The following is a 13,983-nucleotide window of genomic DNA, read 5'->3' as shown; positions in this document are numbered from 1 at the left end:
ATGCCCATTCTCGGCCTGTTGTAATTCCAAATGGCTGTGAAACAACCAGTTGTAAATTGACCATCAGAACATTATACTGATTAATTATTTTTTTAAAAAAAGAGTAAGTGACTTTGAGGAGTGGGCCATCCAAAGAGGCAAACCCTCCCTTTGGAAAGGGAGAATTGTGTTTCCTGGGCTGAATGATGAGAGGCAAACTGAGGCAGTCCTCAGCTTACGATCAGTATTGAACTCAAAATTTTTGTTGCTAAGTAAGACAGTTGTCGAGTTAAATTTTGTCCCCTTTTATGACCTCTCTTACTCGGGGAAAGAGTTGGGAAGGCGAAAAGAGAGGCCGGACGCCCGCTTACCGTGAGTCGTTAAAGGTGTGCCATTCTCCAGAGACGGGACTCTTGCAGTAGGCCGTGTAATGGCCGCCCATCGTGGTCCCGCTGTGATTGGAGATGGCGTAGAGATTGTAAATTGCGTGATCTGAAAACGGAAGAGGTCAAATTACCGTCAGGGGAGCCTTTCGTTCACTTCTGGGTGTGCAAAAACCTGAGGCGGCCTCCATCGGAAGCGTGCAATGGCCCCCACCCCCTCTTTCTCCTCAAATATTGCTAGCAGGATTTGCCGTGGCTTGACATTTGTTGACTTGCAAAAATCAATAAAATAAATAATCCGAAGAATCTCTTCATCACAATCTTGGCTCCCAAGAGGAGATTCGGAAGGAGAAGCAGAGTTTTTAATCTTTATTTTTATTTCATGATTATTTTACAGCAGTGGCCAAAATTGTGGAAACCTTTTGGGGAAAGTGTATTTTCTAAAACTACCTAATGACACCACTTCTTTTTTTGGGAGTAGTAGCATAAAGTGATATTTCAATTTCTATTCTATTCTATTCTATTCTATTCTATTCTATTCTATTCTATTCTATTCTATTCTATTCTATTCTATTCTATTCTATTCTATTCTATTCCATTCCATTCCATTCCATTCCATTCCATTCTTCATTCTTCTATTCTATTCTATTCTATTCTATTCCATTCCATTCTTCATTCTTCTATCCTTTTTATTCCATTATTCTATTCTATTCTATTCTATTCTATTCTATTCTATTCTATTCTATTCTATTCTATTCTATTCTATTCTATTCTATTCCATTCCATTCCATTCCATTCTTCTATTCTATTCTATTCTATTCTATTCTATTCTATTCTATTCTATTCTATTCTATTCTATTCTATTCTATTCTATTCTATTCCATACTTCATTCTTCTATTCTATTCTATTCTATTCTATTCTATTCTATTCTATTCTATTCTATTCTATTCCATTCCATTCCATTCCATTCTTCATTCTTCTATTCTATTCTATTCTATTCTATTCTATTCCATTCCATTCCATTCCATTCCATTCCATTCCATTCCATTCCATTCCATTCTTCATTCTTTTATCCTTTTTATTCCATTATCCTATTCTATTCTATTCTATTCTATTCTATTCTATTCTATTCTATTCTATTCTATTCTATTCTATTCTATTTGGCTCAGTGACTAAGACACTGAGCTTGTCGATCAGAAAGGTCGGCAGTTCGGCAGTTCAAATCCCAAGTACAGGTCTCCTTGCGTGAGCAGGGGGTTGGACTAGATGACCTCGAAGGTCCCTTCCAACTCTGTTACTATTACTTACTATTCTCACATACACCCAGATCTGCAGAAAAACCTCCCCCCCCCCCGTGAAAGTGGGTCCCTGGCACCCAAAAGGTTGGGGGTTGGTGTCTTAGATGACCTCCCCCCACCCCCCACCCCCATCATCATCACCCTGGCTGGTTCTTCCAAATCCTGCCGGAGATACTCACTGCAATTCTGAGAGGCAAATTCCCGTAGATCCAGATCCTTAAGCGGGAAATTGACAAAAGTGGTGAGTTTGCTGGATCGCATCCTGGCTTCGGAGAAACGTTTCAGGTCTGGGCGAGGAATTAAGGAAAAAGGGGGAGGGCCAAATGGTTCCCACAAGCAAGGAATGCTTGTTTATTTTATCATCATCATCATCATCATCATCATCTTCTTCTTCTTCTTTTAATGACCCCATAATCCCTTGCGGGGTGGAGTCTGGGGAACTGAATGGAGCTAGCAGAGTCTTTTAATGGCCGGATGCCTTTCCTGTCGCCAATGCAGAGTTTTGTTCAGCAGATATATTCTCATCGTGCCCAGAGAGAGAAATATCTGCCTCTACCTAGGATCGAACTCACAGCCTCCTGATTGTGAGGCCAGAGCTCCACCTCTAGGCCACCGCACCACTCCTTTGTTTTATTTATTTTATATCCCACATTTATTATTTTTACAAATAACTCCAGGCGTCCAACACAACTTCCTCCTCCTCTTTCCCCCCACAACAACAACTCTGTGAGGGAGGTTGGGCTGAGAGAGAAGAGGACTGGCCCAAAGTCACCCAGCCGGCTTTCATGGCTAAGGCAGGACTTGAACTCATGATCTCCTGCTTTCTAGCCTAGCGTCTCAACCTCAAGAAATGTAAAGCAAAAAAGTTGAGGCTGTAATTTGTGTGTGTGTACGTTCTACTCAGCGGTGAAATGCACTTACCTTCGCTACCGGATCGGAAATGTGAGTGCGTACATGCTCGCTCTGCTCGTGCGTACCTCTTCTGCACATGTACAGAGCCTTCTGTGCAAGCGCAGAGCGTCAAAAATGGGACATAATGACGTCCCGGCGGGTGGGCGGAGTCTCCCACCACTGGCCCTACCAGTTCGTGCAAACCGGATAGCTCCAGCTGGATTTCACCGCTGGTTCTACTGCACTGAAAAAAACCTGCGCATTCTCAAACCCAAGAGGACTAGGATCTTGAAATAATAAACTGTTCAAGCTAAGTCCTCCGCAGGCTGGATTCTGGGGCCCAGTAAAACTGTCTGCCCTTGATGGATGTTGATGGACACCTGTCAAGTCGCCACGCATCCACGTGTGAGGTCTCCTTGCTATGGAGCGTCCCACAGCGGTTGGATACGAGATGGACGGCAAATAAATCCCATAAATAAATAAAACAGCCGAGGCCAAATCCTCCGGGGGGAAAAAAAGAAGAAAGGATACGTAAAACCAGGATCTTGGGGAAACGTTGGATGCTGAATTTCTTCATGCATTTCGTCCTCGCTTTGCAATGGTAGCACGTCTGCAGGGACAAAGGACAGCCAGGGTTTAGGAGAGCAGCACCGGAGATGCGGAGGGGAAGGATGCCTAGCGCACAAACATTGTTAGGAAACACAGACATGGGACAAGTGGACCCAGCTGGGGGGAAACTTTTTTAGTTTTTAAAAAACTTTTTTAGTTTTTAATTGTTATTAATTGTTTAGTTTTAATCTGTTAACGGGTTTTAATTCGCATTGTTTTAATTCGGGCCAAAGTAAATAATTCTTTTAATTAATTTTAAATTTTGTATTGTTATGTATTTTAGTTCTGGATGTGCACCGCCCTGAGTCCACTAGGAGAAGGGCGGTATATAAATTGAATGAATGAATGAATGAATGAATGAATGAATGAATGAATGAATGAATGAATGAATAAATAAATAAATAAATAAATAAATAAATAAATAAATAAATAAATAAATGCCAATGGCAGAACGGTGGGGCCGGCTTTGATTTCACAAATTAAAAAAAAAAAAACCCACCTTATTTTTAGAGAAAAAACTGACGTGGGCAGGTTCAGATTAACAGAGTTGGAAGGGACCTTGTAGGTCATCTAGTCCAACCCCCACAAAGCAGGAGACCCTACCCCATTTCTGACAGATGGCAGTCCAGTCTCTTCTTGAAAGCCTCCAGTGCTGAAGCTCCCACAACGTCTGAAGGCAACTTCTGTTCCATGGGTTGATTGTTCTCACTGTCAGAAAATTCCTCCTTATTTCCAGGTTGAATCTCTCCTTGGTCAGTTTCCATCCATTATTCCTTGTCTGGCCTTGGAAAACAGCTTGACCCCCTTCCTCCTCTCTGGGGCAGCCCCTCAAATATTGGAAGATGCTCTCCTGTCTCCCCTGGTCCTTCTCTTCACTAGACTAGCCAGGCCCAGTTCCTGCAACCGTTCATCGTATGTTTTAGCCTCCAGTCCCCTCATCCTCCTGGTTGCTCTTCTCTGCACTCTTTCTAGAGTCTCCACATCTTGTGTGGTGACCAAAACTGGATGCAGTACTCCAGGTGTGGTCTTACTAAGGCTTTATAGAGTGGTACCCTGTTTCCCCCAAAATAAGACCTCCCCTGATAATAAGCCCAATCGGGCTTTTGAGCGCATGGCAATAAGGCCAAGCGCTTATTTCAGGGTTCAAAGAAATATATATAAGACAGGGTCTTATTTTCACGGAAACTCGGGTATTAATACCTCCCTTGATCTTGTTTGTATCCCCAGTTTAGGATTACATTGGCTTTTTTGGCTGCTGCCACACACTGATGGCTCATATATAGCTGGTTATCCACTAAGACTCCAAGATCCCTCTCCCAGTTACTGCTATTAAGATTTTTTTTTTTTAATTTGATTTATATGGTGCCCTTCTTCAAAGACTCAGGGCGGCTTACAATGCGCTAAGCAATAGCCTTCATTCTTTTCATTCTAGCCTTCTCCAAGGTCCCTTCAGACTCTGTTCTTCTGTTGAGTTCTGTTTTCTGTTGAGTTCTCTGGAGGCAAGCAGTGGAACAGATTGCCTCCAGAGGTGGTGGGGGCTCCATCTCTACAGATTTTCTTTTTTTTTTATTTCAAGTTTTTTATTTTTTTTTATTTTTTTAAATTTGATTTATATGCCGCCCTTCTCCGGAGACTCAGGGCGGCTTACAAGGCGTTAAGCAATAGCCTTCATCCTTTTGTATATTCATACAAAGTCAGCTTATTGCCCCCACAAACTGGGTCCTCATTTAACCTACCTTAGAAAGGATGGAAGGCTGAGTCAACCTTGAGCCTTGGCGAGATTCGAACCTGCAGTAATTGCAGGCAGCTGGTCTTAATAACAGGGTGCTTTAGACCACTGTACTACCAAGGCTCTTAAGCAAAGCTCTGTTAAGCTTCACATGAGCCAGAGGCTGACACAACAACCAGATGAGGCAACAAGTAAAAGAAGAATAGACATGTCTGATGTTTCCCAACCCATTAATCTAGAAACTTAAATCCAGCTTTTGCAACAAGGTATTCTCAAACCAAAGAAATAATTTCCAAAGTTGGATTGGAAGACCTCCAAGGTCCCTCCTTCCAACTCTTAGGATTCTTAAAAATCATCAGCAACTTCATTTTGTGCAAGACTCCAAGTCAATTTAAAAAAAAAAAATCCATCTAGTGGTTGATTTTGAAATCTAGGGCTTAAAAACTCTTGGAATAAGAGACGTGAACTGCGTGCAGAAACCTGACTGATGAGGATTTTTTTGCACCTTCCTCCCCATCTGGACTTACGGGCCTCTCGTCTCCATCTAGAACATCTTCCTTGGTGAAGAGTCGCATGCAGTCAATCAAATTCACCTCGCCGTAGCTTTTCTGCAGAAGGAGGAGGAGGAGGAGGAGAAAAGAGAGAGAGGGAGGGAGGGAGGGAGAACCAAGAGGTTAGGTCGCCAATGCAAGAAGAGGCAGATCTGGGGGTCAACGGGAAGCCAATGGGAGCCCCAGGGCATAGAAGGTTACCTTGGCAATGGGCAGGGACAGGTCCCAGAAAGGATCAAAGGCAGTGGAACAGTAGCCGCAAGAACTGCAGGTCAAGGAGCTCTTTAGTTGCCCAACAAAGAGATCTAAAGAAAGAGAAGATGCGGAATGTGAAGGTGGAGACCAAGCAGGGTTACCATGTACGTAGGAGATGGATCTTCCTCCTGCCTGGAAGCTTGAAGAGATGCTTCACGTCATCCGAGTACGGAGAACAGAGGATCTGATCTCATGGTTGGGTTATCTCCATACTCTTAGTCACCAAGCAGCGAACTTGCTTTTGACCTCATTTGTTGTGCAAGCTCAGGCTAATGTTTTTCACTGACGCTTCTCTGCGTAGGAGTTACCCATGACCTAGTTACGTGGATAGGTGCGCTACGCAACAGTGACAATGGAAGGCAGGTTTTTGTTTTTTTTTAAATGTAAGTTTTAGAAAGAAGCTTCAAAGTCTTGACTGGAGTTGGATCTCAACTCCGTACTTCTCAAGGCTTTCTGAAGCTTCTCTTCCCAGTGCCTAGACCTGGAGATCGGGTGGAGATCCGTTTTGCGGTTTTCCAAAAATCAGCTGAGGAATTTCAGAGAGCACGAAACGCTCCTTGATCTTTGTGGTTGCCCATTCCCAACCTGGTTTGAGTTGCCAGTTTAGTTGCTGGGAAGCAAACACGCAAATCGTAGCCGCAAATTCAACACAAGCTTTTTGTGCGGCCCTGAATCAGAGGTGAAATGCTCCCGGTTCGGACCGGATCGCCCGATCCGGTAGCGATGGCAGCGGGTGGTTCGGAGAACCGGTAGCAAAAATCCCTGCGTCCCTCACCATGCTCAGCTGAGTCGCACGATCATCAGAGGCTTTTTTTTTTTTTACTTTTAAAAGCATTTTTTCTACAACCTCTTCCGACGAAAAAATGCTTTTAAAAGTTAAAAAAAAAAAAGCCTCTGATGATCGCGCGGCTCAGCTGGGATCGTCAGAGGCTTTTCAAAGCATTTTTTTCTGCAACCTCTTGGCCGAAGAGGTAGTTAAAAAAAATGCTTTGAAACGTCTCTGACGATCCCAGCTGAGTTGCCTGATCGGCAGAGGCTTTTCAAAGCATTAGAAAAAATGCTTTGAAAAGTTTTTTTAAAAAAAGCCTCTGATGATCGTGCGGCTCAGCTGGGATCGTCAGAGGCTTTTCAAAGCATTTTTTTCTGCAACCTCTTGGCCGAAGAGGTAGTTAAAAAAAATGCTTTGAAACGTCTCTGACGATCCCAGCTGAGTTGCCTGATCGGCAGAGGCTTTTCAAAGCATTAGAAAAAATGCTTTGAAAAGTTTTTTTTAAAAAAAGTTGGCCACGCCCACCCCGTCACATTGCCCACCCACCCACCAAGCCACGCCCACAGAACCGGTAGTAACAAATTTTACATTTCACCCCTGCCCTGAATGACTAGATAAACTAGGACTGAATGAACAAAGCTTGGCCATTGGAAAGGTCAAAATATTTTCTAAAAAGTTTGCCTGGGTTCCGTGTGTCAAATGAGGGGGGTGGTCCAGCATTAGGTGGAGTCATACATTAAAAAGAGAAAAAAAAAATAAGTTGATCATGAATGGATTTGATAGCCAGGTTAATTACTGGGAAAAAAAACAACAACAAATTGCAGCTTTGCTGCAATTGAAACGTTGCTTTGAAATACCCAAGGAAGTCTGAACAAAACGACAATGAAAACGTTCTTTTAACAATGTTCAGTCAAGAGTTCTATAAATATCAACAATTCAATGAACAAATTCAATGAACAGTTGCTCTTCCTGGCTTTGATCCGAGAACATCAAGACCGGACTTGACCTGATACAAATTTTTTAAAAAGAAATGAAACCGAAAGAAAGTGGCAACCTTGAACGAAAAGGGAACGGACTCTTTCAACCAAGTTTCGAAAGAGGCAGCTATGCTAATTAGGGTCAATGCCATCGGGGTGTTTCTGAAGATTTCGCCACCTTCGAAACCCACAACCGGCAAGGAAGTGACACGGTTGACTGCCATGGCAATGAAAGCCAACATTTCTCAACCACTTGAAGATATGTGGACTTGGACTCCCAGAGCAATCCATGCTGGCCTTAAAAGTGGCCACTTTTTATCAGGTGACACGTCTGATCATTTTGTGAGTCGCCCCCAATGCGTTTTTGTCTTAATGATGTCACCAAGTCCTCCTTCTTTGTACGTGACGACCAACTGAGATGACAGAAAAGTCCCAGAATGGGTGAAGAAGAGGCAGAGGGGTTGGTGGGGAGACCCTCTCGCTGGAAATGGGCTTTGTCCCTCAGCGCACCTACAATAGACCCCTTTCTGAGACAGTTCTCCAGGAAGGTTCTCCAAAATCCAAACAAATTTAGCCAAACCATTAAGGTAAAGGTAAAGGTTCCTCTTGCACATATGTGATAGTCGTTCCCGACTCTAGGGGGCCATATTCATCTCCGTTTCAAAGCCGAAGAGCCAGCGCTGTCCGAAGACGTCTCCGTGGTCATGTGGCCGGCATGACTCAACGCCAAAGGCGCACAGAACGCTGTTACCTTCCTACCAAAGGTGGTCCCTATTTTTCTACTTGCATTTTTTAACATGCTTTCGAACTGCTAGGTTGGCAGAAGCTGGGACAAGTCACAGGAGCTCACCCCGTTACGCGGCACTAGGGATTCGAACCGCTGAACCGCCGACCTTTCCATCGACAAGCTCAGCGGCTTAGCCACTGAGCCAGCACGTCCCTTTTTGCCAAATCATTGGTACATCTTCAATCAGTTTTTCTCAACCGTGGCAACTTTAAGAAGTCAAGAATTTAAGAATTCTGGCCGGGGAATTCTGGAAGGGGAAGTCCACCCCACTTAAAGCATGCTGACTAGGGAATTCTGGGAACCGAAGTCCACCCATCTTAACGTCGCCAAGACCCCCCTGCCTCACATCCATCAATCCACAAACTCTTTTTTTGACGGCCCCACCAGAAACTCACCCCCAATCCGGCTGTCTTCTCTCGCCAGGTATCTCATCCACATCTGCCTACCCTTCTCGTCGTCCCTGCCGGAGACACGCAAGAGAGAGAGAGAGAGAGAAGGTGAAGAGGTTTTCCCAGCGGAGATCAACAGCCCTGGAATCAGATCCCAGAGGGGCTTTTTTCCAAGAGGCAGCTGGACTTCCTACAGGAACCATTTGCGCTTCAGTTTGAGATGAAGACAACACAGGCTCATCCTCCCACACAGCCTGGGCTTGTCTTCAACAGGGCAGGAAAACACCCTGCAGAAAGGACAGCTCCAACTTCTCAAGGAAAGAATGAGACAGATTCAGAGCAGAAGAAGCTTCTTGGGTGAGAAGCGAAACGGCTTCGAAGAAAAAACAAGGAAGTCCAGTTGCCTCTTGAAAAAGCTGGGAACCTTGACCTGGATGGCTGAGAATCTCCATAAACTTCCTTTTTTTAAAAAAAAAATTAGATTTATATGCCGCCCTTCTCCGGAGACTCAGGGCGGCTTACAATGCGTTAAGCAATAGCCTTCATCCTTTTGTATATTTATACAAAGTCAGCTTATTGCCCCCACAATCTGGGTCCTCATTTCACCTACCTTAGAAAGGATGGAAGGCTGAGTCGACCTTGAGCCTTGGCGAGATTCGATCTTACTTTAATTGCAGACAGCTGGTGTTAAATTACCCTTCCTTCCTTCCTTCCTTCCTTCCTTCCTTCCTTCCTTCCTTCCTTCCTTCCTTCCTTCCTTTCCTGTTAGAATCCAGTATTGCAGGCTAATTCTGCCAACTGCCAGGAGTTCGATCCTGACCGACTCAAGGTTGATTCAGCCTTCCCTCCTTCTGGAGTGGGTAAAATGAGGACCCAGATTGTTGGGGGGCAAGAGACTGACTCTGTAAACCGCTTAGAGAGGGCTGTAAAAGCACTGTGAAGCAGTATATAAGTCTAAGTGCTAGTGCTATTCCTTCCTTCCTTCCTTCCTCCCTCCCTCCCTCCCTCCCTCCCTCCCTCCTTCCTTCCTTCCTTCCTTCCTTCTCTCCCAGTGCTTAGAATACAATATTGCAGGTTAACTCTGCCCACTGCCAGGAGTTCAATCCTGACCAACTCAAGATTGACTCAGCCTTCCATCCTTCCGAGGTAGGTAAAATGAGGACCCAGATTGTTGGGGTCCATAGGATGATTCTGTAAACCGCTTAGAGAGGGCTGTAAAAGCACTATGAAGCGGTATATAAGTGCTATTGCTATTGGGCTTGAACCCAAACTGGGTCATCCCGATCTTTCTTTGGGGACCCAGCCCCGTAGATGGACCTTCTCAAGCACAAGCTTGTTCAGTCCAGGCCAGGCCAGGGTCATCGGCGTCCAGTGGTCTCCAGCCCCTCCCATCATCCCGAAACAACTGTCCCGGTGCTTCAGTTCTGCTGGGACTCACGGTAAATGGTCCAGGTTGTCATTGTTGCCTTTGGGACGGACCAACACCCGGTTCACTTCGTTGTGGAGCCCGTCGAGGAGGAAGCGCAGGAACTCCTGGGCGTCCTGCTGGCTGCGAGAGAGGAAGGACGGGTGTCAATCTAAGGGGAAGGAGGTGCCAGTCAGGCCCCACCAAAGGAGCCTGAGAGAAGAAGAGGAAACCGACTCTCTTCCTCCCCTCCTATCCTTCTGCAGGGAGTTTATTTATTTATTTTCATGTATTAAATTTAGAGGCCAAAGCAATTCTGGGTGGTTAGGACAGATTATTGACAGAAGGAAAGGAAAGGGGAGGAGAGGGGGTGGGAGGAAGAGGGAAGGGGAAAGGGAAGAGAGGAGGGGAGGGGAGGAGACAGGAGGAGGAGAGGGACAGGGAGAGGAGAAGAAGGAAGGGAGGGAGAGGGGAAGACGGGAGGAGAGGAGAGGAGAAGGAGGAGAGAAAGAGGGAGAGGGGAAGAGAAAGGGGAAGGAGGAGAGGGAGAGGAGAAGGAGAGGATGGAGAGAAGAGGCGAGGAGGAGAAGGAGGGGAGGGAGAAGGAGACGGGAAGAGAGGAGAGGAGAAGGAGGAGGGGAGGGAGAAGGGAAGATGGGAGGAAAGGAGAGGAAAAGAAGGAGGGGAGGGAGAAGGAGAGGGGAAGAGAGGAGGGGAGGGAGAAGGGAAGATGGGAGGAGAGGAAAAGAAGGAGGAGAGGAAGAGGGAGAGGGGAAGAGAAAGAGGAAGGAAGAGAGGAGAGGAGATGGAAAGGAGAGGAAAAGGATGGAGACGAGAGGAGAGGAGAAGAAGGAGGGGAGAGAGAAGGAGAGGGAAAGAGAGGAGAAGAGAAGAAGGAGGAGAGGGAGAGGGGAAGAGAAAGGGGAAAGGGAAGAGAGGAGAGGAGAGGAGAGAGAAGAAGGAGGAGAGGGGAGGAGGAGAGGATGGAGAGGAGAGGAGAAGAAGGAAGGGAAGAGAGGGGAGGAGGAGAGAAAAGGAGAGGAGGCCAAACTAACTCTCTCTCTTCATCAGATTTGGAAAGACAGAGGTGGCCATCTTTGGATCTGCTAGAATTTTTGGATTTTAACATCCTCCATTCCCTACCGGAACGCCGAATTCCAAGGAATGGGAGTTGTAGTTCCAAAGACCAACCGGAACAAGAGGTTGCTATGAAGGAATGCAGAGCTAGCAAATGCTAAAAGCTCTACTGAGGTTGAAGAAGGAGAAGCAAGGGAGAAAAGTAAAAGTAGAAAAAGAAAAGTAAAAGAGAAGGCACTCGATTTCCCGCTCTTACTTGTATCCCACAAAGCGGGGAGCGTATCGTTGAATCTGCATCTTGAATTCGGAAGGGCTCACGGATTCATTGGGGGACGAAGTCCACAACGCCTGGATGAGCTTGGCGAACTCTGGAGAGAGGGGAGGAAGCAAGGCGGCCGTCAACACACGAGCACAGAAGAACCCAAGGTGGCCACCACAGAGCCAGACCTTGTTCCATCCCTTCCAGACCCAACGTGGGTCCCTGCGGGGAGACACGAGCTCTGGCTGACTTCCTAGCTATGATCCACATGACGGGAGACCTGTGGGGCCCTAATGGCCGGTGTCCATGACGTTAACGACTGCCAAATGGAGCAGGGAACTGGGGGGTGGGGGAGAGGAGAGAAAGAGAAAAATTCAAGGGATGGAGGGGGTCCTTGGTCCTCTCTGAGCCTTGGTGGTTTTCTTGCAGACGTTTCATGACCCAACTAGGTAACATCATCAGTGCTAGAAGGGAGGGGCGTTGCCGAGAGAAAGAGGAGAAGAAGGAAGGAAGGAGAGGAGAGGAGAGGAGGAGAAGGAGAAGGAGAAGGAGAAGGAGAGGAGAGGAGAGAAGGAGAAGGAGAAGGAGAAGGAGAAGGAGAAGGAGAAGGAGAAGGAGGAGAACTGGGGGGGTCCTTGGTGCTCTCTGAGCTTGGTGCTTTTCTTGCAGACATTTCATGACCCAACTGGGTAACATTGTCAGTGCTAGAAGAAGTCTGAACGAGAGCAATCCCACTCCCTTCTACTACTGGTGATGTTCCCTAGTTGGGTCATGAAACATCTGCAAGAAAACCACCAAGCTCAGAGAGCACCAAGGACCCTGCAGTCCTCCTCCTCTTCTTCCTCCTCCACTTCTTCCTCTCCGCAAATCCTTCTCCCTTCTAGCACTGATGGTATTGCATAGTTGGGTCATGAAACGTCCACAAGTAAACCACCAAGCTCAGAGAGCACCAAGGACTCTACAGTCTTCCTTCTCCTTAAACCCCACTTCCTTTTAACACTGATGGTGTTACTAGTTGGGTCATGAAACATCTGCAAGAAAACAGCCAGGCTCAAAGCGCACCAAGGACCCCACAGTCTTCTTTTTCTTCTTCTTCCTCCTCCTCCTCCTTCTCTCCTCCTCCTCCTCCCCCCTCCTCCTCCTTCTCTCCTCCTCCTCCTCCCCCCTCCTCCTCCTTCTCTTCTCCTCCTCCCCCTCTTCTCCTCCTCCTCCTCCTCTCCTCCTCTTCTCCTCCTCCTCCCCTCTTCTCCTATTCCTCCTCTTCTTCTCCACCTCCTCCCCCCTCCTCGTCTTCCTCCTCTTCTCCTCCATCTCTCCTCCTCCTCCTCCCCTCCTCCTTCTCTTCTCTTCTTCTCCTCCTCTACTCCTCCTCTTCTTCTCCACCTCCTCCTCCTCCTCTTCTCCTCCATCACCTCCTCCTCCTCTTTTCCTTCCCTCTGAAAGTCATCTGCTTCAGCTTTCTCCCCCTCCTTCCTAGCCCCCACCCATGAAGGGGCTTCGGGAGAGGAAGGCCCACCTCCGCCTGCCAACTGTTTCCCCATTGTGCCCGAGCAAAATCTCACCGCCTTCACCTGTCATGAGTGACATCTGCATGCGACTGTTGTTGTTGAGATCGCGGACGTATTGGCTCTGCAGGCAGTAATCTCGCAGCTCTTTGGTGTTGCTCAGGCACTGCAGGATGGAGTTCATAAAACACTGCAAGAGGCAGGAAAGAGAGAGAGAGAGAGAGAGAGAGAGAGAAATGAAGGCCAGGCCGCCAGGCCACGGGCCATTCCACCCCATCCTTTCTCCAGGTAACATCTGCCCAGGTTTCTCCTTCAAGCAAGAATGTTCCACCCCCCCCCCTTTGGATGAACTTGGGTCCAGGAACTGTTTTTCAGAAAAAGAATTAGGCCTACCAGCTGGGCAGTCTGGAATGGGCAATGCCAACCATCTGGAGAGAAGCAGATTTGGAAAATTATCGGTTATACACCTGGCAAACTAAAGGGGTCCCTGACTTCTTTTAACAACCCCATAATCCCTTGTGGGGTGGAGTCTGGGCAACCGAATGGAGTTAGCAGAGTGTTTTCATGGCCGGATGCCTTTCCTGTTGCCAGTGCGGAGTTTTGTTCGGCAGATATATTTCTCCAGACAGAGAAATATCTGCTTCTACCTAGGATCGAACTCACAGCCTCCTGATCGTGCGACTGCTTTGAGGGCTCCTGGGTTGGAGCTGAAAGGCAAAAGGGAAGCCGTATGCTCCCTCCCACATGTTGGGGTAGACCAGGCGCCTCGATAGAAAAACACTATAGAAAATATATATATGTTCACACCCCGACTGGCAGTTAAAAGGAAGAAACAGCTGCGATCACACACATTGCTCCTAGAAGCACGAAGCCGAAAACAACAGCCTGAAGATGACGAATGAGACTTCGTCGAAACATTGCCAAGACACCTCCAATTTTACGCGGGAGAAAACCCGAATAACCAAAGAACTACATACAAACACCCGCGAAAACCTCAGAATATATATATATATATATATATATATCTTTTTTCTTTTTTCATAGGCTTTTATGTGCATATTCTCTCTAGCCAGGTTTTACCTATGTAAACTTAGTTGTTCTAGGGCTGTAGAACAACTA

At 46.6% G+C, this 13,983-nt stretch overlaps 1 protein-coding gene across 5 annotated transcripts in view; it reads right to left on the bottom strand.

Annotated features, from left to right (window-relative positions):
- The window catches only part of USP2 (ubiquitin specific peptidase 2), a 79,148-nt gene that overhangs the window by 2,619 nt on the left and 62,546 nt on the right, over window positions 1–13,983 (bottom strand). For all 5 annotated transcript variants that reach the window (XM_087875956.1, XM_060695040.2, XM_087875957.1 and 2 more), the window contains 9 exons: window positions 12,931–13,054; window positions 11,357–11,468; window positions 10,057–10,167; window positions 8,625–8,689; window positions 5,643–5,746; window positions 5,418–5,498; window positions 3,084–3,162; window positions 1,841–1,948; window positions 351–471 (listed from right to left, as the gene is read on the bottom strand). In XM_087875956.1, the coding sequence (XP_087732082.1) occupies window positions 351–471; window positions 1,841–1,948; window positions 3,084–3,162; window positions 5,418–5,498; window positions 5,643–5,746; window positions 8,625–8,689; window positions 10,057–10,167; window positions 11,357–11,468; window positions 12,931–13,054 (905 nt within the window). The remainder of the gene's footprint in view (window positions 1–350; window positions 472–1,840; window positions 1,949–3,083; window positions 3,163–5,417; window positions 5,499–5,642; window positions 5,747–8,624; window positions 8,690–10,056; window positions 10,168–11,356; window positions 11,469–12,930; window positions 13,055–13,983) is intronic.

The sequence above is a fragment of the Pantherophis guttatus genome, chromosome 9 (assembly GCF_059756535.1).
Source record: "Pantherophis guttatus breed Tessera chromosome 9, ASM5975653v1, whole genome shotgun sequence".
Lineage (NCBI taxonomy): Eukaryota > Metazoa > Chordata > Lepidosauria > Squamata > Colubridae > Pantherophis > Pantherophis guttatus.
The sequence above is the reverse complement of the archived record's forward strand: the minus strand, read 5'-3'. Positions and strand labels throughout refer to the sequence as shown.